Here is a 24,078-nt window from a genome sequence, read left to right as displayed (position 1 = left end):
TTTCCGCTTTGCAAGTTTTATGCTCACCTTTCCTCTCCTTAGACCTCCTACAAGTGGTGTTCTCCTGTATAGCTCTTCAGGTTCTATTTTGGCCTCTCTGTACCACTTCCCCAGTGTGGCAGGCAGGCAGAGGAGACCTTCCCCTGGACACAACTGCCCACGCCACCGTCACCACCCCACTGCCCCAGCCCCGCTCTGCCCATCAGCCACAGGCCAGGCAGATGCTAGTTTCTCTTGAACTCCTCCCTGTGTGTGTCCAGTTAAAATGTCTCCTCGAAAACTTCCTTGCTTGCTTCTGGCTCTTCTCAAAATCTAAGTCCTAGCTCTTGTACATGTCTCTTTCTGATTTAAGTAGTCTTTAGTGTTTATACCTCTACCTTTGGATTAACCTTTTAGTCACCCTCCTTTACCAGCAATATCTTTTCCCTGAGGCAGCTTATACCAGGACACTCTTGTAGGTCACCTCAGGAACGTTTTGTTTTAAATTTACCTAGAATTTTACTAAAAGTTATCTCTATATGTTTACATCTTACTGTCTGCCACCAAAAGTCACTGAGCAATCCTTTTTACAAATGTCTTTAGGGACAGGATGTGGCGGTTGACCCTGGGGGAGGAGGGAGTCTGATTCTGGGAGAGTGGTATGTCAGGGTCCCCAGGAATGTGGAAGTGGACAGAAGAGCCATCTGTGTCTCATCGTGCAGGCCACACAACCCCAGCATTCTCAAAGTCATGGCAAATGGCACAGCTTGCAGTGGGCCCTCAGAATGAAGCCAGGACTTGAAGGATCTCCTCTCTCTTGGCTTCCCGGAAGGAGCTCCATGGGTAGCACCTGCTCACCAGTGTCCAGCCCACCAGTGATTTTCATCTCCACTCCTCATGGCCCCTCTCTGGGTTTCACACCATGGAGCCAGCTTCCAGAGAGAAGAGCAGCCTGATTTCAGGCCTTTTGAAGTTTTATGGTATATCTAACATACTGTGCAACTTCACTAGAGTGAGATTGGTGATCAGACTTCCTGGAATCTTTTTTGAAAGAAGGTTGAATATAAATTGTGCATCAATAGAAAGATGGGCTTCATTTACTTTGAGTTCTACCTTTTAAGGCATTGCAAGAGGTGGCAGCATGGGCACTGTAGGACATTCTAAAGAAGGAATTCCTGCTTGTGTATTAATGTTAATTGAAGTTAACTCATACCTTTTTCCCCTCAAAAAGTCATTGTATCATAAGAGCTAAAAAGTACTTCCTAAAACCCAAGGACTTTGGGGGCTCTAGAGAAAATATTGTTAGGGGCCTAGAAATGGTTGAAAAACTCAACCATTATGCAGTGTGGAAATAAGAGCTATTTATAATTTCACTCTTGGAAGAGAACCACTTTTAACAGATTGATATTCATACTCCAAAATTGTTTTAAAATGTACACCCTACTAATATTATTATTACAGTGTCATGCATTCAGTGAGCTGCACATAATTAACAGTCTATGGAATTTCAGCACACAGGTTCATGGTGCTGGGGTGTATGCTTTTAGGTCGTGGAAACTTAGGTAAGAAGTTTTATTCTTTGCTCATTTAAAATTTATATAAGGAATCCTTAGATGGAGAATACAAGACTGAACTCAAAAGATGCTTGCTTATTTGTATCTTATCTGAGCTGCTTTCCCTGTTCCCAGTTGCTTTTAGAGTAAAGATGGAAAACTTGGTGTTCCGAGGAATTGTCTGGGATCACTGGGACTCAACAGCTTTTCTGTCTTTGGACAGAAGTCACTTTGCTGGGAAAGAGGGACAGTCATGGGAGGAGTCTGTGTTTCCTAGTTGTTGCAGGGTTACTTTTAGCTTAGCTCCTTTCTATAGGGACTGTGCCTACAGAACTCTTCCTGAGTGAGCCGAAATGCATAACCTGGTCAGGAGGAGAGAGAGATTCATGGTCCAAAAGCCGTCTGAAAGATACAGTGTTTGTAGTGGCTGACTTCTCATGCCTGCGGTGGTGACTGGTGGGGTAAGTTAAAAGGAAGGTTACTGGAGTACTTTTGGTTTCTCTGTTTCTTCTCATGACCTGGAATCTTCTAGTGTTATGTTAATTAAGTGACATATCCTCAGTTTTTTAAAACGTGTGCAGACACTTTCAAGTGTATTTTCTCCCCTCTGGGTCCAGAACCTCAGCATTGTTCCTGAATAGGCCGTCTCCATCTCTCTAACAGAAGAGATCGTCTTCCGAAAATGTGTTTCGCTTGGCAGCTTCCTGACCCTGTGTCTTGGGTGCGTGCACCTATACACCTCACCTTGCCAGTGGTCTCTGCCCTGGGCACTTCTAGGCAACTCAGCCAGAGAGGTCACCTTTCTTGACGCTAGCCCAATCTGGGGCCAGGAAGATGTGACAGAACTGGGATTTGCTAGCAGTTTACTTCCAAACTGCCATTCCCGATTAGAATGGTTTTAAATTTTTCTTTTTATAACAGTTTTATTGGGATACAATCACATGTCATAAAATATACTCCTTTAAAATACGATTTAGGGCTTCTGAGGTGGCTCAGTGGTAAAGAGTCCACCTGCCAGTGCAGGAGATGCAAGAGACGTGGGTTCAATCCCTGGGGTGGGAAGATCCCCTGGAGAAGGAAATAGCAATCCACTCCAGTATTTTTGCCTGAAAACTTCCATCAGTAGAGGAGCCTAGCAGCAGCAGCGGGCTACAGTCCATGAGGTTGCAAAAAGTCGGGCACGACTGAGCGCATGTATGCAAAACGTATAATCCAACGATTTTTAGCTTTCGCAAAGTTTATGCATCTATCATCACTTATAATTTTAAAATACTTTCATTCCCCCCAAAAGAAACCCAGTACCTCACCTGCTAGCGGTCACTTCCTACTTCTCTCCCTCTCCCACCCGTTGATAACCACTAGTCTACTTTTTTCTCTATGGATTTGCCTCTTCTGGACATTTCGTATAAGTGGAATTATATGACCTCTTGTGTCTGGTCTCTTTCATTGAGCATTTCCCCCTCCCCCCACCAAGGTTCAGTCACATTGTCGCATGAATCAGTACTTCATTTTTTTTAATGGCCAAATAACAGTCTGTTGTGTGGGTGTACCTACCACATTCAATCTGTTCATCAGTCACTGGACATTCAGATTGTTAGCCACATTTTGGCTATTGTAATGCTACTGTGAATATTTAGGTACAAGTATTTGTATAGACATGTTTTCATCTCTCTTGGGTGTATACCTCGGACTGAAATTGCTTAACTTTTTGAGGTCCTACTCCACTGTTTTCCACAGCAGCTATACTGTTCACACTTATCAGCAATGTTGTGAGGGTTCTGACTTTTCTGGGTCCTCACCAACACTTGTTGTCTGTTTTATTTCTAATTGTCACAGTGGATGTGTCATAGTGGCTGTGATATGGTTTTGATTTGCATTTCTCTGATGATTAATGATGTTGAACACCCTTTCCTTTGCTCACTGGCCATTTGTATACCTTCTTTGGATAAATATCTATTCATATCTTTTGTCCATTGAAAAAATTTTTTTATTATTGAGGTATGTGAGTTCTTTTTTTTAATATATTCTGAAAGGTAAGTCTCTTATCAGATACATAATTTGCAAACACTTTCTTGCTTTTTGTGGGTTGTCTTTTCACTTTCATCATGGTGTCCTTTGATAACTCTTCAGAGACTCAGGCACGGTCATGTACTAGAGTTTACCCACAGATAACTTGACAGCATGTTCTTTCTTTGTCTCCAGCGGTGTTTATTATACTGCAGCCTTCTATGGCGAGTCATACACTGGGTCTTCTCCCAGAAGAGTTCTGATTCTTATCTTACACTTAATATCCTTTTGTCTCTGTTGCTTCTATCTTTAGTATTCTCACCATACTTCACTCTTTCACCCACCCTGGGGCTGTCTGCCCATTTACTCGTCTCTTTCTTCCCTAGCTGGCCTGGACCTCTTGATGGGTCATCTCCAACCAGGGGTACCAGCATCACCCTTCTGTTGCTCCTTCTTCCATCTCACGCACCCAGCAGACTTCTCCAGCCTAGATTGTACTATCTAGAGAATATCTTGAGAACCACACAGCTGATGGATGCTGCTGCAAATTTATGATCTAAGTTAAAGAAGGATCTAAATAAATGAGGAAAAGTATGTGTTTATGGTTCAAAAGACTGTTGTTATATAGATTCACTACATCCTCATCAAAATCTACCCTGGAGAAAGGAACAGCTACCCACTCGAGTATTCTGACCTGGAGAATTCTGTGGACTGCATAGTCCATGGGGTTGCAAGGAGTCAGACATGACTGAATGATTTTCACTTCACTTTCACATCAAAATCCAAGCAAGCTTTGTTTTAAAGTGGAAATTGAAAAGTAGGTTTTAAAATTCATGTGGAACTGCAAGGGACCTAGAAAAGCAACAAAGATGTTGAAAAGGAATAACAAATTTGAAGGACTTGCTGCTGCTGCTGCTGCTGCTGCTAAGTTGCTTCAGTCGTGTCCGACTCTGTGCGACCCCATAGATGGCAGCCCACCAGGCTCCCCCGTCCCTGGGATTCTCCAGGCAAGAACACTGGAGTGGGTTGCCATTTCCTTCTCCATTGAAGGACTTAGTGTTAATTTCAGTATGACTGTAAAGCTATAATCAACTCAGTGTAGTACTGACATAAGGGTGTCGAATAGATCAATGGAACAGAGCAAGTTCAGAAATAATCGTGTATATACATGGTTAGTTACCTTTACCAGAAGTCCATAAGTAACTAAATGGGGAAAGGGTTAGTCTTTATAATAGCTGGATATTCATTTGCAAAAATTAGAAATATAAAAATTATTCTAGAAGAAAATATAAGAGAAGATCTTTATGACCTGGAGTTAGAGATTTCTTAGTTAAAAGAATGAAAAGCAAGCAACAACAGTGAATAGAGATAGAATTATGTTGTGCTATTTGCACAATGTAATTCTTACCAGAGGACTTGTATTCAGAATATATAAAGAACAATACAATAATAAGACACACAACCCAACAACAAAGAAAAAGACGGGCAAAATTTTGAACAGACATTTTACAGAATATTCAATAAGCACACAAGGAGATGTTCCATGCCATTAGGTAATGCAGATTAAAACCACCATGAGCTGCATTACTAACCACTAGAATGGGTGAAATTGAGGAGACAGATGATGAGAAGTATCAGTACATGTCAGCACCTGCAGCTCTGAGATGTGGCTGTTGGGAAGCAGAATCCAGAATGGTCACTTTGAAAACCGTCTGACAAAGTTTCTTACAAAGTTAAACATGCACCTGCCATATGACCCAGCAATCCCACAACTAGACATTTACTCAAGAGGAATGAAATCCTCTGTTGACACACATGATTCAGTCTGAGTCTCTGGGCAGCTTTATCTATTGTAGTCTCAAAGACACTCGGCAGTAGTCAGCTGGTGAATGGATGAATAAATTGTGGCACAGTCTTACAATGAAATGCTCATAGCAGAGAAAGGGACCAACTAATTTCTTACAGTATGTTTGAATCTTAAAGCATTATCTTAAGTGAAGAGTTGAAAACAAAGGAAATAGATTGGTCTTATGTAAAATCCTAGAAAAGGCAAAAGTATAGTGATAGATAGCAGGTTAGTGGTTGCCTGGGGCTATGATGGGAAGGGGAACAGGAAACTGTTTGAGGTGATGGAAAAATTGTATTTCATAATTGTGGTAGTGGCTTCACTAATTGGAGAAGGAAATGGCAACCCAAGCTATCAATATCAACAGTTAATCTTATATTCTCCTTAATATTTATCTTAAACATTTGTCATGTCTTCGGACCTCTCTTCACTTTCACACTGCTTTCTCTTAGAGAGAGGTCCTTTATCTAAGGATGATGAGAGTCCTCAGCTTCTCGTTCCCCTGTTTGCCTTCTTCTTCATCCAGGCTCACTTTACTTCCCTTTTCCAGCCTGAGACTAGACTGTCCTGACATTCTTGAGCCCGTGTCACTGAATGCATCTGGGGAGCCCTTCCTTGCCTCATCCGGTCAACTCCTTGCTCCTATGTAGACACTCCCACTTTTGGTCCTTGATCCTTAGTTTGTAAATGTGGTCTAGTCTCCCGTGTTCTCCTAACTCTCTTTTTTCATCCTCAGATCTTCCAAGGGCAGTCTTCCATTGTTTCCCCAACAGCTTAACCCACCCTCACTGCTCGCTGAACCCCTCCCCACCTATTTCTAGCAGACACAGGTGGGTCTTTATCCAAGGCTGTGGATTTGACAAATGATTTGTCAAGTGATTTTCAACCTCTTTGGAGCATTTGACAGTATCAGTCATCCTGTTCTCTTCACCCTTCTGGGAAATTCCTGCCTTGATTCCCAGATCCCAACTTCATTCTATATTCCTTATTTCTGCATCCTTTCCTTGACTCTCCTGTGAGCTGGCTGCCCTTGAGTGCATGTGCATTCCCTAGGGTCCATCTGTACCTTGCTGTAATCCTCACACTTTCTGGCATGTCTCATTTGCCTTCAAGGTTATAAGTACCATCTCTGTGTTGATGATTCTCCAGTGTACTTCTTCCAGTGAGACCTCTTCCTTGAACTGCCGGGTGTATCCTACCATCCACTAAGTCATCTCCACTTGGGCACTCCACCTGTGCACCAAATTTGATGTTTCTAAAAATGTCATCACCCTGCCTGAATGGTTTTGTCTTCCTGTGTTATGTTTCTCAGCTAGTGATACCACTGTCCCTGTAGTCATCAGGTTAGAAATGGGGAATTAAATTTGATTCTTCCCCTCTCCGGGTCTAGCTCATCTGACCTTTCCCAGCATGCTCACCCTGTCCTTTACCACCTGCGTTATTGTCAGTTGAGTTTGAGCAGGAGCCGCTAATGTTCCCTCCTTTGCTCCTTCGCCTTCATGCCTGTCCTCCATGCATCTGACACCAGGCCTGATCTCATACCTCCCCTGTTGACAGTGTTTCTGTAGCTCCTTTCATCGACAACAGGAGTTTGGATTTCATGGATCTCTCGGGCGGTGGGAGGAGCTGGGGGGGCTACTGTTGTGTTGCCAACTTCTAATTTTTCTAAATAAGAATGTTAGAAGAACAAGGAGCTTGCTATCGACCATGATTTTACAGAAAAGGACATTTAATGCTAAAAGAGGCCTAATTTAGAAGACGACTAGGCCAGAGTGTAGTGGTCAGGTGTGCAGTCTGCGGGTCGGGTAGTGGCCCAGCTACTCACCTTGTTGGCTCCTATGGGTGCCTTAATGAGCTTCTGTCAAATGGGAAGTACGTTTAAGAGTGTACCTCACAGCATTGTTTTGTGGATTAAATGAAGTGATGCCTGCCGAAAGCAGCGTGTGGCATACAGTCTAGAGGAACTCAGTCACAGGACCTTGCAGCTCCAGCTGGATGCAGACACTTCTACAGGAGGGAGCCCAAGCCTGCCCGCCTTTCCTTCAGAGCCTCCGGGGACCCTTGCTCACAAAGTGTGATGAAACTTTTCTTTGTTTACAGTTAACACTTTAAACTCAAATCTGTTGAAATCTTCGGTGTGTCTGCATAACAGTTTCCACGTGCAGAGCTCTCGTTTAGCATTGTGTGTGATTATTGCATTTTAGCATCCTTTTCAAGCTTGATGGTGGTAGTGGTAAAGAACCTGCTTGCCAATGCAGGACACGAAAGAGATGATGTGGGTTCAATCCTTTGGTCAGGAAGATCCTGTAGAGGAGGGCATGTCACCCGCTCTAGTGTTCTTGCCTGGAGAAGCCCATGGACAGAGAAGCCTGGTGGGCTATGGTCCATAGGATCACAAAGAGTCAGACATGACTGAAGCAACCTAGCATGCACACATGTATAAGATATTGATTCTTGTCATAACTTTTTAAGAATCTCAAGGCATAGCCACTGGTAGGTACCTAATGATTATGGTGTTTAAGTGTTTTCCTTACTTTTGACTCTTCTAGAAACTACTAGGCTTCAGGGTGTGTTCAATGATGCAATGGTTGGTGGGCTTATTACAACAAACTGCCTTAGCCCCCTCACATAACTCTTTTCATTGGTATGGGGGCGCCAAGGCTGCACTCAGTTGGATCTCAGGGCTATGCTTTGAGAATCACAGAGGATGCAGAAACCTTTCTACCGCCTCAGCTGGGCCATGATTTTCCTCCAGGCTCTCCTCTGAGGTCTCTTTTGGAGTTGGCCCGTATTTTTTTCTGCAATAAGAATATGAGCTTCTTGAAGTCAAGTACTGGGGAGCTGCTCCATGTTCTCATTTCTAGAACAATGCCTTACTCACAAGTTAATGTTGATCAAATCAGGTTTCTAGTTTTCTTCCCGAAAATTGCCAAAATTTGGCAAAATTGCCAAAGTCATTTCCACGTTGCTGTTTTCCAAATGGCAGTGAAGTGGGTCAGGTTTTTCTGCTTCAGCAATGATGTTAAGCAAGAGAGTTCCAGAAAAACATCTATTTCTGCTTTATTGACTGTGCCAAAGCCTTTGACTGTGTGGATTACAATAAACTGTGGAAAAGTCTGAAAGAGATGGGAATACCAGACCACCTGACTTGCCTCTTGAGAAACCTGTATACAGGTCAGGAAGCAACAGTTAGAACTGGACATGGAACAACAGACTGGTTCCAAATAGGAAAAGGAGTACATCAAGGCTGTATATTGTCACCCTGCTTATTTAACTTATATGCAGAATACATCCAGAGAAGGCAGTAGCAACCCACTCCAGTACTCTTGCCTGGAGAATCCCACGGATGGAGGAGCCTGGTAGGCTGCAGTCCATGGGGTCGTGAAGAGTTGGATATGACTGAACGACTTCACTTTCACTTTTCACTTTCATGCATTGGAGAAGGAAATGGCAACCCACTCCAGTGTTCTTGCCTGGAGAATCCCAGGGACGGCGGAGCCTGGTGGGCTGCCATCTGTGGGGTTGTGCAGAGTCGGACAGGACTGAAGCAACTTAGCAGCAGCAGCAGAGTACATCATGAGAAATGCTGGGCTGGATGAAGCACAAACTGGAATCAAGATTGCTGGGAGAAATGTCAATAACCTCAGATATGCAGATGACACCACCCTTATGGCAGAAATGCAAAGAAGAACTAAAGAGCATCTTGATGAAAGTGAAAGAGAAGAGTGGAAAAGTTGGCTTAAAGCTCAACATTCAGAAAACTAAGATTATGGCATCTGGTCCCATCACTTCATGGCAAATAGATGGGGAAACAGTGGGTGACTTTTTCTGGGCTCCAAAATCACTGCAGATGGTGATTGCAGCCACAAATTAAAAGACACTTACTCCTTGGAAGGAAAGTTATGACCAACCTAGACAGCATATTAAAAAGCAGAGACATTCTTTTGTCAACAAAGGTCCATCTAGTCAAGGCTATGGTTTTTCCAGTGGTCATGTATGGATGTGAGAGTTGGACTGTGAAGAAAACTGAGTGCTGAAGAATTGATGCTTTTTAACTGTGGTGTTGGAGAAGACTCTTGAGAGTCCCTTGGACTGCAAGGAGATCCAACCAGTTCATACTAAAGGAAATCAGTCCTGGGTATCCATTGGAAGGACTGATGTTGAAGCTGAAACTCCAGTACTTTGGCCACCTGATGCGAAGAGCTGACTCATTGGAAAAGACCCTGATGCTGGTAAGGTTGACGGCAGGAGGAGAAGGGGACGACAGAGGATGAGATGGTTGGATGGCATCACCGGCTCAATGGGCATGGGTTTGGGTGGACTCCAGGAGTTGGTGATGGATAGGGAGGCCTGGCGTGCTGCAGTCCTTGGGGTCGCAAAGAGTCGGACACAACTGAGCGACTGAACTGAACTGTGTTCATACTGAGTTGCATTTAAAAAGCAGTCAAGAGATAGTTTGGGAGCAGTAGCACCAACAGTCTCAGAGGAAGATGTGGCTGCTCACCCTGAGCTAGATTTGGAAGGCTGGATTGGGAATGAAGCTGGGCGAGTGAGGAGGGGGTGAGATGTGAGCGAAGAGTCTGTTCCAAAGGAAATTATAAAGGATATAGTTAACGGTGGTGTTAAATTAGCCGCTCAGAAGGATTCAGGGGTCCTCTAATGACAGGATCTGTTCACTTCAAGGATTTCATAGCCTTAATGTTATAGAAGGTGGGGGTAGAGAAGAGAAGGAGTCCATAGGAACAAAAGCGACAGGCTGTCCTTTTCATTTGAGGTGGGATGGGGCAGGGTGCGCCTGCCCAGTCTGTTGTGCATCCCCTGGGAGAGGCTGCCTGCACCATCCCTTTAGCTCCCACCTCCTGTAGAAAAGCCCTTTTCATATTGTGGACATTTTTATTTCTAATAGACCTTTGTTCTCACTATGTTAATTGTCATTTGTTCTCTATATAAGCTCTTTCTGCAATGGCTGGCTTTTCCAGTACTTTGTGCAGCATGATGAGGTAACCATAGACTTTCAGACTGCCAAGGCGTGTTCTGTGGCTAACTAGCCTCAAACTGTAGTCAGAGACAGAAGGTTGAGGCCCAGAGAGGGGGTCGTCCAGGGGCCTCAAGTCTGGTGGCCACTGCAGGCTGTCCCCTTCCCTGTAGTGTGTGCTCACTGAGAGTGAAATGTTGATGGTAGGAGGGCTTAGGGTTTCTCTTCCGGCTTCTCATTCCTGGGGCCGCCAGCAACTGGCCCTCCTCCCTGCCCTGGCTGTGGGACTGCTGAACACCCCAAAGACAGGGAGTGGACAGAGCTTCCATTTCTCCCAGACTGACTGGAATGTGCTGTTCCAGGGACCTCTTCACCGTGGAACATGTGTATGTCAATAATTTTTCATTCTGCAGAGGGGGAATTGGGTTTCTAGGAACGTGCTTGTGGTCTGCAGCCATGGACATCTTACTAGTTCCCTGGAGTTCATTATGATGGAATTGACCTTTATCAAACACTGACCAGGACAAGGAGACAAACCATTCTCTAGGAGACAGAGCAGCTAATATTTTTCAAACATGGAAAACATTATTTTTAAAAAAAGATTGCTTTTCCAAAACGAAATTGAATATACTTTTGTGCGTCTGAAAATTTGTGTGTACTGTAATACTGTAATGATCTTATTTTTCCAGAGGTTCTTCCATTCTGTTTACATTGAGTTTCTCTGATTTTTTTCTTTTTTCTTTCAATTTTTCCTCTATTATTTCTATTTGGTGTCTTAAAATATCACAAAGTTAATAATCTTACAGTTATAGAGATCACAACCAGAGTGGGTCTCACTGGGCTAAAAGCAAGGTGTGAGAGGGCCACGTTTCTTCCGGAGGCTCCCGGGAGAGTGTTTCCTGCCTTTTTAGCTTCTGTAGGTGCTGAATTCTGTGGCTCATGGCCCTTCCTTTGTCATCAAAGCTGTCAGTGGCCAGTAGAGTCCTGCACCCCCTCCTGTATGAAGCCTGCTCCTCTGCCTTCCTTTCTACATTAGAGGCCCTGTGATGACACTGGGCCCAGCTGCATCATCCAGGGTACCAGCCTGGCCTGAGGTTAGCAGTCTGCCCACCTCTTCCCTCCTGCTGTGTAAGGTACCACATATAGGTGTGGTGGGCAGGAGTGCACAGCTCTGAAACCACAACATTGGCCTTTAGAAGTTTTTGCCATCTTATTTATCTTTATGATCTTTGTGACTAAATAGGACATAAAACATCATTTCATACTATCATTAAATTAAAAAAAATTTATAAACAAAGTTTGTATGTGATTCATCTTTGTTTCTAAGAATATAGGCATACCTTAATTTTGCTAAATCAAGGTATCTTTGTTTCTTCATGTATTTTTTTTTTAAGTTTTCGTGAAAAAGTCCAAAAGAAACATTTAAAAAAAAATTTCCTTACTTACCATTTCCTGGTGTCAAGTGTAAAATATTCCTACACTTTATTCCGTGTGTCTTTCACCAGATGTGTCCCTTAGCACTCAGGGATATTGTTTTCCATCCATTCCAAACTGACCTTGGCTCTTTCAGTGGACTGGGGAGCTTGGGGCTACATAGCCTCCGGCTGGCTGGTGTTGAAAAATGAGGGGCACCTGTGGCCCAGGGCCTCTGTGCTGTGCTCACGTGAGCAGGTTGCAGACATCTCTGAAGTGATTGAAGGCTGTCAGATGCTTTTTAACATAGTCAGGTTGAAGCCGCTGAGTTGTATCTCAACAATTGAAAGGGAGATCCAGGGCTTAACCCTCAGACTTTCAAAGTCTAAGGGACAAGAACTTACAAATTGATGATAAGCAGGCCCTTCTAAGGAAAGCATTACCTGTAGTTTCTGGGGCCCGTGTTTGGAATTAGTGTATTGACACGTGTGCTTGTTTTCTTAGGTCCGGGCCCACCAGCTGGTCTTGCCACCGTGCGATGTGGTGATCAAGGCTGTGGCTGACTATGTTCGCAACATCCAGGATACCTCGGACTTGGATGCCATAGCTAAAGATGTTTTCCAGCATTCTCAGGTAGAAATGCAAGCTCTTGGGTAGTGCTTTGTGCTCTGGTGTGTGCTGAATTAGGAAGGGTCTTGAGAGGCACACACCAGCCATGCCCAGGAGGGCTTCCAGCTGTCAGGCCTCGGTGCCAGCCAGGAGGGCTGGCCCCTCACCTAGCTTCTCCAGCCTCCCCTCCAGCCTGCACAGAGGTAGACAAATAGTAAGGCCTCTGCCGCTCCTAGATCCTCCATCATAATTCAGTGGGATTTCTACTAAGACAGACGTATCAAATGGGCAAACAGAATTGTGATCTCTGATTTGTCCATCCCTCCAAGTGGTGGTCAGGGATTTCTTCTTCCTTTTTTGGAAAGTAAGGAATTCAGGGGAGGTTGGACTTTAGTAGAAGCAATGAAGTTTGTGTGACTTGCTCTCTGAAGAGCTAAATTTGTACCTCCGCTTTGCTAGAGATGGAAAGTAAAACCTTTGCAGGTAGCATCAGAGACCTTGCCAAGGGAAAATTGGAGGACTGCATCACAGAACTCAGGTCTCCTGAGTGCCATGTCAGACTCTGATAAGTACGGTGTTCTAAGAGAATTAATGTTTAACTTGTTTCTTTAATGATAATCTGTTGATTTTCCTTAACGGTTTTAATGTTTATTCTAAACTCTCATCTAGCTTTAAAGGCTATAGACTTATCCATGTGTTGAATTATATTAATATACACACGACCAGTGCCATACTAATTTACAAAGGTTTTCCTGCATTTGTTTCAGTCTAGAACAGATGACAAAGTTATTCGATTTAAGAGAGCAATTGGATATTATTCAGCAACTAGCAAGCCTATGGCATTTCACCCACCACATTACTTAGGTAAGTAATTCGAGGCCTCTGTGATGCTAACCATGCAGTAACCAAAGAGATTTAAATATTCAGCCAATAATCTCATGAGTTTATTGTTTTAATTTCTATCATTATACAAATAAGTACTAGCAGAATTTCCTGGGTAGACTCAGTAGTAATTCCTGGAAGTGTTGAAAAGCAAGAGCAAACTTATGAGACTTAAGAGATTGGAAGAAAAAAGGATGCAGTCATAAGGACTAAGGCTGGCAGTAATGGTGATGCTTAAATCTGTGTCTGTGAGGTGTGGGCTTATAGAGTGCACCAGGGACACAGAAGACCCACCCGATCTTTAGGTGCCTTCAGCGCAGTGGATTGATGTCTCCTCTTTGTTGCCTTTTTTTGGCAAAAGATCAGGTTTCTCTCAGAGAGTTGAAATTGGGGAATTAAAAACAATTGTAAACTGCCTGAAGGCTGCTTGATAGTAGATATCTCATGGGAGGTTGTAAAGCACTAACCCTAAGTACCAACCTCCTTCCTAAGTCAGATTGCATTTTTTAGGGTCCAGATCAGTAAAGCTGTGAGAAATCATCCTGTTAGTTGTTGTTTCAGTTGTGCTTATTTTATATAATGAGACTGTCAGAGGAATGAGACTTTTAACCGATTTCATATTAACTCTGCGGTTGAAAATGTTCCTAACAGTGTCCTTTGCATGATAGTATTCACTCACCCATTTAAGCACAGTGTGACTGTGCTGTGTATGTGGTTGGTGGGGGCAGGGGGGACGATACAGATACAGGTAAGTGCTGGCTTTTGATGGCAGTCTCTGTGCATGGGTAACAACAAGTGCGTATGGATTGTGACTATGGACAAGTGAATATGTTGTGTGATCGAGGAGGGTACAGGCCATTTCATCCGATGACCCAGTTCCCCGTCATGGGATACCCACCCCCCTGTCCCTAGCCATGTCTTTTCTTCCCAGCAGTTAGAGTAGTGTTTAAAAATGTCTGTCAGCCTATTCCATTCCTCTCGTGCTTGTAACAAACTCCCAACTGCATACCTGCCTCCTCCCCCCACATCAAGCTCCTTCTCTTGCTGGCCTCTGCCCCTCACCTTCCAGGCCCTGCCGTCTTCCCTGTGTGAAATGTACGGCACTGGCTCCTGCTGTGGGGTCTTGGCACTGGCTGTGGACCTAGCACTCTCTCCCCCTGACTTCCTGTGTGCGGGGCATTCCCGTTTCTATTGTCCAGGCTTCACTGTCACCTTTCTTGGCTCCACTAGGCCATCCTGTCAGATGATTCTCTGCACGTCTCCTCAGACACACACTCCCAACCCCTAAGAATGTCAGGGGTCCAGGGATGGACAACCCCAGGATCTCAGCTGCCACCTTCATCCTTTTCAGGAGTGGGGAAATATTTGCCCAAATGACTTAATCCGTGAAGAGCTGTTGAATCAGGAGAGTGAAATGATTAGATGTAACTTAAGGTTACTCTTGGAAAGGCGGACAGGTAGTGCTGGGCGGGGGGACTCGATACCACGTGTCTCTTCAGTTAAGGTGAGATATAACAGGGGCAGATGGTGGTGGCTGGGTTTTACTGCTGGCACAGGAATAGATGCTGTTGAGACAGGTGAGTGGCCGGGGTACTGATGCCAGGTTGTGGACATCTCTTTTCCATTGCCTCCTGGCTTCGTTTTTCCTGTTTTATTAAAATGGGATACTTATGTTAATATTGAAAGGGCAAGTATAGGTAAAGTGCTTTAATGAGTACTTGTTACAAGCAGATACTGTCATTTTTATTCTTGTAGGAAGGATGACTGGCAAAAGCTCTGAATGTTGAATGATCAAGTAGCCTGAAAGAAGTTAACACAAAGATGTACTTGGTACCTCATATATCTGTAGTGATGTTCTAGATCTTATATGACAGTTGTACTTTAAACATTCATTATAATATACTTGGGACTGGGCTTCCCAGGTGGCTCATTTTGGTAAAGAATCTGCCTCCAGTGCAAGAGATACAGGAAACTCAGATTTGACTCTGGGCTGGAAATATCCCCTGAAGGAGGAAATGGTAACCCACTCCAATATTCTTGCCTGGAGAATGCAATGGACAGAGGAGCCTGGTGGGCCACAGTCCATGGGGTTGTGCAGAACTGGATATGACTGAAGTGACTGAGCATGCACTTGTGGTTGGGACTAGAGCATTTATTAGTAGGAAGGAAAATAGGTGGGAGAAGGATAGAGACAGGATAGATTGACTTACCATTTGGCATTGACCTGAGCTGATAACAGTTTGGAAGATGTTCTGAAGAGGAAGATGAGTTTCAAATTAGGTTTAAATTTGAGCTTCTTAAAAATATTTACTGTTCTGTAAAGTGCTTTCATGTTCTTATTAAATCATCAAAGGACATTATGGGGTAAGTATTTTATAAAAGAAGTTAATAGTCTTAGAATTCTCTTTCACTTTCACTCAGTGGTTTATGGAAAACAGTGGTGTAATTGGTAAAGAACTGGGGATATTTAGAGTGATGTTTTCAAGTAGGTTAATGTAGGTGATAACCACCTACAACATCCTTCTATAAAGCATTTCCTATTGCTTCTGACTATTGCAGTAATCGTAATTGTACAGCAAGGGACTTAAAGCACAGGCACAGATAGTTTGGGACAGTGTAGAGTTCAGTATATGACCATATACGGAAATTGAGAGAGGGTGAGGCAAGATTGGGAAGGAAGGTTTATTTCAAGCAGAACCAGCAGAAACAGATAAATGTAAAAATCAGTATTTTTTTTTTCCTGATAAGTATAAAGAAGCAAAAGTATCTGGAAATGGTGCTCACTGGTTTTTGGCTCTATGTGCTGTTGTTGTTTAATCACTGACTCTTTGCAGCCTCATGGTCTATAGCATACCAGGCCTCCCTGTTCTTCACCATCTCCTGAAGTTTGCCTAAGTTCATGTCCATTGCATCAGTGATGCCATCCAGCTGCCTTATCCTCTGATGCCTTCTCTTCCTTCTGCCCTCAGTCTTTCCCAGCATCAGGAATTTTTCCAGTGAGTTGGCTGTTGGTATCAGGTGACCAGAATCCTGGAGCTTCAGCTTCAGCATCAGTCCTTCCAGTGAGTTTTCAGGGTAGATTTCCCTTAAGATTGACTGGTTTGATCTCTTTGCTGTCCAGGGGACTCTCAAGAGTCTTCTCCAGCACCACAGTTTGAAGGCATCAATTCTTTGGTGCTCTGCCTTCTTTATGGTCCAGCTCTCACAATCGTACATGACCACTGGAAAGACCATAACCTTGACTGTGTATGGCACTGTGTCAGCAAAGTGATGTCCTTACTTTGGACACCATGTCTAAGGTTTGTCATAGCTTTCCTGCCAGGAAGCAGTCATCTTCTGGTTTCGTGGCTGTAGTCACCGTCTGCAGTGATTTTACAGTCCACAAGAAGGAAATCTGGCACGACTTTCACCTTTCACCCTTCTATTTGCCATGAAGTAGTGGGGCCAGGATCTTAGTTTTTGAAATATTTAGTTTTAAGCTGGCTTTTTCACTTTCCTCCTTCTTCCTCACAAGAGAGTCTTTAGTTCCACTTCGCTTTCTGTCATTGGAGTGGTATCATCCGCATATCTGAGGTTATTGGTGCTTCTCCTGCCTGTCTAGATTCCAGCTTGTAACTCATACAGCCCAACATTTCTCATGATGTGCTCAGCGTATAGGTAGGTTAAATAGAGTGACAGCAGACAGCCCTGTTATACTCCTTTCTCAGTCATGAACCAGTCAGTTTGTTCCATACAGAATCTTAACTTGCTTCTTGACCCACATACAGGTTTCTCACGAGACGGGTAAGATGGTCTGGTATTCCCATCTCTTTAAGAGTTTTCCACAGTTTGTTATGAGCTACACAGTCAAAGGCTTTAGGTAGATGCTTTTCTGGTATTCCCTTGCTTTTTCTGTGATACAGTGGATATTGATAATTTGATCTCTGGTTCCTCTGCCTTTTCTAAACCCAGCTTGGACTTCTGAAAGTTCATTGTTCATGTAATGCTAAAGCCTAGAATGCAAGATTTTAAGCATGACCTCACTAGCATGGGACGTCCCTGGTGGCTTAGCTGGTAAAGAATCCACCTGCAATGTGGGAGACCTGGGTTCAGTCCCTGGTTTGGAAAGATCCCCTGGAGAAGGGAAAGGCTACCCATTCCAGAATTTCATGAACTGTTCATGGGGTTGCAAAGAATCGAACAGGACTGAGTGACTTTCACTTTCACTTCACTAGCATGGGAGATGAGTGCGATTGTCCGATGGCTTGAAGATCAGTACTACGCTTCTTGGGAATTGGGATGAGGATTGACCTTTTCCAGTCCTGTGGTCACTGCTGGGTCTTCCAGATTTGCTGACGTATTGAGTGCAACACATTGATAGCATCATCCTTTAGGGTGTTGAATAGCTCTACTGGAATTCCATCACATCCATCAGCTTTATTGATAGCAGTGCTTCCTAAGACCCACTTAACTTCACGCTCCAGAATGTCTGGCTGTGGGTGACAGACCACACCATCATAGTTATCCAGTTCATTAAGATCTCTTCTTGTACGTCCTTCCATGTATTCCTTTCATCTCTTCTGATCTCTTCAGCATCTACTAGGTCTCTACCATTTCTGTCCTTTATTGTGCCCATCTTTGGGCAAAATATTCCCTTGATATTTCCAGTTTTCCTGAAGAGATTTGTCATCTTTTCCCTTCTGTTATTTTCCTCTATTTTTATTCACTGTTCATTGAAGAAGGCCTTCTTGTCTCCCTGAAACTCTGCGTTTAGTTGGATGTAACTTTCCCTTTCTCCCTTGCTTTTCACTTCTGTCTTCAGCTATTTGTAAAGCCTCGTCAGGGGCAAAAACTATTTTGCCTTCCTGCTTTTCTTTTTCTTTGCAGGGACCCACTAAATGGACAGTGATGACTGAAATGGAAATCAGAAGCCTAGAAGAGTTAGGGAAATGCTTTCTTGAGTTAGGGAATTATTTTCTTGGCATCCCACATGAGCACGTAAGACATATTTTCCACAAAACAATATTCCTAAAAGCAGTAGGTTGATCGTAAGTGGTCTTTTCAAATCATAGTTCATTATGTTATTCTACAAGAAAACACATTCAGAATTTCGAACAACCAAAGCGGAACTTAACTTTCTTGTTCATTAGAGCCTTTCTCTATTAATCATTTTAGAAACTAGAATATGTGTAGAGTTTTAGAAAAAAAAATGTTACAGAATCATTGTAGAAGCTCAAGAGTACGACTACTGAGAATAAAAATGGGGAGAGTTGATTCTACCCTGAGTTGTTAATCTGACTAGAATTTTAGGTTCTACCGCAGAATAGTTTTCAGAATCTCAGTTGGCTTCAGGACTCTGTATTTTCAAAAGAAATACCTTCCTGGCCAGATCCATATGAACTGGCATTGGGAGGTGACTGCTGTGTCTTCCATGCTTTTCCTTCTGAGTCTAGGTAGGTTTCTGCAGGATTGAGGGAAAAAACCTCAGACCTCCATACTGTTATTGGATGGTGTGGAATTTATAGAAGGAAGTGCACATACTCCCTGTCTCATTGCTGGGAGGCCTCGTCTGCATAGTGTATAGTCCCTTTCTTTTTCCAGTCCTTACTGTATTTATACTGTGGACTCCCAGAAATTATATATTATGAATATATACAATAATGGATATATATAATATCCATCTGTATTTTTTATATATATTTATGAATTGTATCTACTAGATAAATTTTTAAAGTAAGTTACAGGTGAGATTAACATTAATTTTAAAGCATTTACCCCTATCAGAAACACTGTGTTGGGAATTGGGGATCTAGAGATGAGTATGCTTTTTCCCTTTCTGTCATTGTATTGAATGGCCACCATTGCCAGAGAACCCTCAGTCTACATGTAAGCACAAATAACATATGTCAGAATTGAGTTGTCAGTAGTATTTGGCTCCCTGATTGAACAAGTAGTTCTTAAGCCTTAGCTGTGCTCCATTGTGAATCATTGGCAGAATTTAAGAATAACAAATAACACAGAGATATGAGAGGCCACCTCAGGTCCGTGCATATGGATTCTGTAGGCATCAGCCAATCCTTGTCTATTTGTGAAAAGCCATGCAAGAGACACAGAGGCCCACTGCGCCAGCAAAAGCGTGCAGCATGTCCTCATGGCCTTACTCGTGAAAAACAGATGAGCTGTCACTGCACACTGCTAGAATAGCCACAGTCCACACACTGTCACCACCAAATGCCGGTGAGGACGTGGGACACAGAAACCCTCACTCCTTGCTGGGAGGAATACAATACGAAGGTTCAGCCACTCTGAAGACATGGTTGCAGTTTCTTACAAACTCGAACGTACTCTTAGCATACGATCCAGTAATCCTGCTGTGTGGTATTTACCCAAAGGAGTTGAATACTGGCGTTCACGCAGAAACCTGCATGTGAATGTTTATAGCAGCTTTATTCATAGATGCCAAGACATGGCAGTAATTAGGATATCCTTAACTAGGTGAATGAATACACAAACTGCTACATCCAATGGCCTGTTATCTAGTGCTGAAAAGAGACTGGCTACTTAGCCATGAAAAGACATGGAAAAACCTTAAATATACATTGAAAGAAACTAATATGAAAGGCTATATACTGTTTGATTCCATCTGTGACATTCTGGGAAAGACAAAGCTATGGACACAGTAAGATAGTCAGGGGTTCCAGGGTTGGAGGGTGAGAGAGGAGTGAATAGGCAAAGCATGGAGTTTTTAGAGCAGTGAAAATGTAATGCTGGATTTATGTCATTGTAAATTTGTCCAGACTTACAGAATACACACCACAAAGAGGAAATCCTAATGTAAACTATAGACTTTAGTTAATAGTAATGTATCCAAGCCAGGCTTCAACAGTACATGAACCGTGAACTTCCAGATGTTCAAGCTGGATTTAGAAAAGGCAGAGGAACCAAAGATCAATTTGCCAACATCTGTTGGATCATCGAAAAAGCACAAGAGTTCCAGAAAAACATCTATTTCTGCTTTATTGACTACGCCAAAGTCTTTGACTGTGTGGATCACAACAAACTGGAAAATTCTTCAAGAGATGGGAAGACCAGACCACCTGACCTGCCTCTTAAGAAGTCTGTATGCAGGTCAGGAAGCAACAGTTAGAACTGGACATGGAACAACAGACTGGTTCCAAATAGGAAAGGAGTATATCAAGCCTGTATATTGTCACCCTGCTTATTTAACTTCTATGCAGAGTACATCATGAGAAACGCTGGGCTGGATGAAGCACAAGCTAGAATCAAGATTGCTGGAAGAAATATCAATAACTTCAGATATGCAGATGACACCACCTTTATGGCAGAAAAGCAAAGAAGAACTAAAGAGCCTCTTGGTGAAAGTGAAAGAGGAGAGTGAAAAAGTTGCCTTAAAGCTCAACATTCAGAAAACGAAGATTATGGCATCTGGTCCCATCACTTCACGGCAAATAGATGGGGAAACAGTGGAAACTGACAGACTTTATTTTCTTGGGCTCCGAAATCACTACAGATGTTGACTGCAGCCATGAAATTAAAAGACGCTTACTCTTTGGAAGAAAAGTTATGACTAACCTAGACAGCATATTAAAAAGCAGAGACATTACTTTGCCAACAAAAGTCCGTCTAGTCAAGGCTATGGTTTTTCCAGTAGTCATATATGGATGTGAGAGTTGGACTATAAAGAAAGCTGAGTGCCGAAGAATTGATGCTTTTGAACTGTGGTGTTGGAGAAGATTCTTGAGAGTCCCTTGGACTGCAAGGAGATCCATCCAGTCCATCCTAAAGGAGATCAGTCCTGAATACTGATGCTGGAATGGAAGGACTGATGCTGAAGCTGAAACTCCAATACTTTGGCTACCTGATGTGAAGAGCTGACTTACTGGAAAAGACCCTGATGCTGGGAAAGGTTGAAGGCAAGAGGAGAAGGGGACGACAGAGGATGAGATGTTGGATGGCATCACCGACTCAATGGACGTGAGTCTGAGTAAACTCCAGAAGTTGGTGATGGACCGGGAGGCCTGGCGTGCTGCATCAGTATTGGATCATCAGTTGTAACAAATGTACCGTAGTAATGCAAGGTGTGTACCTTCTGCTTATGTTCTCTATAAAGTATAATTCCTCTAAAAATAGTCTATTAATTTTTTAAAAAAGAATAGATGAGCTCCTTGATATGTTTACTTCCTACCAGGCACTGTGCTGAGTGTTGAACAAGGTAGTAGACGGGACAGTAGTAGACGGGACAGATGTCACTGTTGCCCTTTCAGGTGATTGAGATGAGGACTCGTACAGGAAAGTAACAAGAGACAGTCAAGGAATACCAGCCTGGTTAAAGCAATACTTGATTAAACCAGTGTTTGGGTCTGTTCAATTAAATTAATGTTTAGGTGAGGTTTGAGTGTAAAGTAGGAATTTATCAAAATTACAGTATAGAGGAAGAATATGTACAGAGGAGACAGAATGTGTAAAGGTTCTGAGGTGGAGGCCAGGATGTAGAAGAAACAAGAATGTGGTTGGAACACAGGAGAGCAAGGGAAGGAGTAGGTGATGCTTGTTGGGCTGGAGTGCAGTGGCCGTGTAGGGCCTTAGACTTACTCTTTGGACCATGAAAACTCATTGAAAGCTTTTTAACTGTGAAAACTTAAAATTATTTTGAAACTATCATATGCACAATATATTTGTACAGTAAATAAAGCAGACATCAGTGGAGTATTACTAGTATCAGAGTCCTATCCTTGTCTCTCCCTGGACACATTCCCCTGTGCTCCAGCACCGTGAATTTTGTATTAATGGTCTCTTTGCTTTTCTTTATTGTGTCTGTGCCCTGAGTACTAATTAGAGCCATGGAAATGGGTGGGATTCCTTGGGGAGGTTTTTGTGGAGGGCACTCTGTAGGGAGGTCTTGAGATAGTGTGCCTCAGGTCAGGGAAAGGGGATGGAGCTGGGGACACAGGGAGAGCCGTGCAACAGCCAGGAGTTGTGGCAAGAACAGCTGTCAGAGAGAGGAGGCGGAGGTGCCTGTGGCACTCAGAGCTCCCAGACCCCCTGCAGGTGCATGTGGCTGCCTGGTTCTCAGCAAGGTGTGAGGGATCCTAGGAAAAATAGTGTTTGGCTTTGCACCTTCTTCTATACTGTAAAAGATGGAAGCGGGTAGGATGGGTGGCCAGCACCAGTCCCCCAAATCTACCTGAATTGTTTCCATAAAGCACTTGAAATGGGAGGGAGGTTTGAACATACTTCAACTTTGAGGTGGATGATGAAATCTGAGAGGGGGGCTGTGAAGGGAGATGGAAGTTGGGAGGGGATCGTGGCCCTGGGTCCCTTGGAGCACAGACGTGGACGTCTGGTGGGGACCAAGGGATCTGTCAGGGCAGCAGTGCATGTGCAAATAATAGAGAATTGTGCAAAGAGAACCATATTGAAATAGGAGCTCTCACCACTAAAGCAAAGAACGCATTCTATATAGTGTCCCCAAAGAAAGGACCTCTGGCTATAGAAACTTTGAAGGTGCTGGTAGAGAGGCCCCATGGGCATTTTACCTGGACAGGCCTGCCCAGGTCAGGGGCCGGCACCAGCCTGTGTCCTGACATGTCCTCAAGGTTGGCCACATTCCTCCAGACTGGGTCAGAGGATCATGACTTACAAAATGCTGAATGGCAAACTTCAGTTCCAACCACTGGTGACCCATCTACAGGAGAACATAAATGCCTCCTGTCTTAACAGGAATAATTAGACACTGTAGTTGGTGCTCCTGGACCCCAGCTCTTGGGACTGGGGCTCAGAAAGGTGCAAGTTCCAGTTTAAGGGAAAAATAAGAACCATTCGGTGGGCTGTCATTCTGGACCATGACTTTGCTGGAAGGCATCACTTTCTGATGTCTTGAGAAAGTGGCTTCCCGTGGATGCAGTCTGCACGGTGTTCAGCAAACTGTTACGTTGTTTGTTGCTGGGCCTTCTAGGTTGTGTTGACACAACCTATCTTTTTGAAAACATAGCTCTACCTCCCCGACAACGTGCATTCTCAGCATGGGAGGGAATGGTCAGGAAGTGTTCCCCCTGAACATGAAGACAGTCTGTGAAGAAAGATATGGTGCCTGCCGGGCTTCCTTGGCTGATGAGAAGAGTCTCTAAGGTCTCCAGGACTCAGGGTTGCCCGTTCAGGTCCACTGTGGGACACAGTAGCTGTGCAGAGTCCGTAGTGTGACCTGACCAGAATAGAGGGTGATGGCATTGCTCCTGTGGCTCTGTTGAGCTCCTCAGCTGCCACTGCATGCCAGGAAACATTGCTCTCAGGACCTTATCCACCTGCTGCCATTGCCCATGCACCCACGCTCACTATGCAGGGCCTCCTGCTGCAAGCACTGGCTGTAGCAAGGCCACAGGATCCATATAAGGCAACTTGCTTTGTTCCCACCCAACAGTGTACCTCTGGGACTTTGTTGTGACTTCACAAAGGTTTGCTTTCATAGTAGGTTTTTTTTTTTCCTGCCTTTTAAAGCTTATCTAATGTAAAGCCTTTGACTGTGTGGATCACAATAAACTGTGGAAAATTCTGAAAGATGGGAATACCAGACTACCTGACCTGCCTCTTGAGAAACCTATATGCAGGTCAGGAAGCAACAGTTAGAACTGGACATGGAACAACAGACTGGTTCCAAGTAGGAAAAGGGGTGCGTCAAGGCTGTATATTGTCACCCTGGTTATTTAACTTCTATGCAGAGTACATCATGAGAAACGCTGGGCTGGATGAAGCACAAGCTGAAATCAAGATTGCCGGGAGAAATATCAATAACCTCAGATATGCAGATGACACCACCC

At 43.7% G+C, this 24,078-nt stretch overlaps 1 protein-coding gene across 1 annotated transcript in view; it reads left to right on the top strand.

Moving 5' to 3' along the window:
• The window catches only part of FAM120A (family with sequence similarity 120 member A), a 118,536-nt gene that overhangs the window by 31,778 nt on the left and 62,680 nt on the right, over positions 1-24,078 (top strand). The window contains exons 4-5 of the mRNA XM_069575625.1: positions 12,278-12,406; positions 13,150-13,246. Of these exons, the coding sequence (XP_069431726.1) occupies positions 12,278-12,406; positions 13,150-13,246 (226 nt within the window). The remainder of the gene's footprint in view (positions 1-12,277; positions 12,407-13,149; positions 13,247-24,078) is intronic.

Source organism: Ovis canadensis, chromosome 2 (assembly GCF_042477335.2).
Source record: "Ovis canadensis isolate MfBH-ARS-UI-01 breed Bighorn chromosome 2, ARS-UI_OviCan_v2, whole genome shotgun sequence".
Classification (NCBI taxonomy): domain Eukaryota; kingdom Metazoa; phylum Chordata; class Mammalia; order Artiodactyla; family Bovidae; genus Ovis; species Ovis canadensis.
The sequence above is the reverse complement of the archived record's forward strand: the minus strand, read 5'-3'. Positions and strand labels throughout refer to the sequence as shown.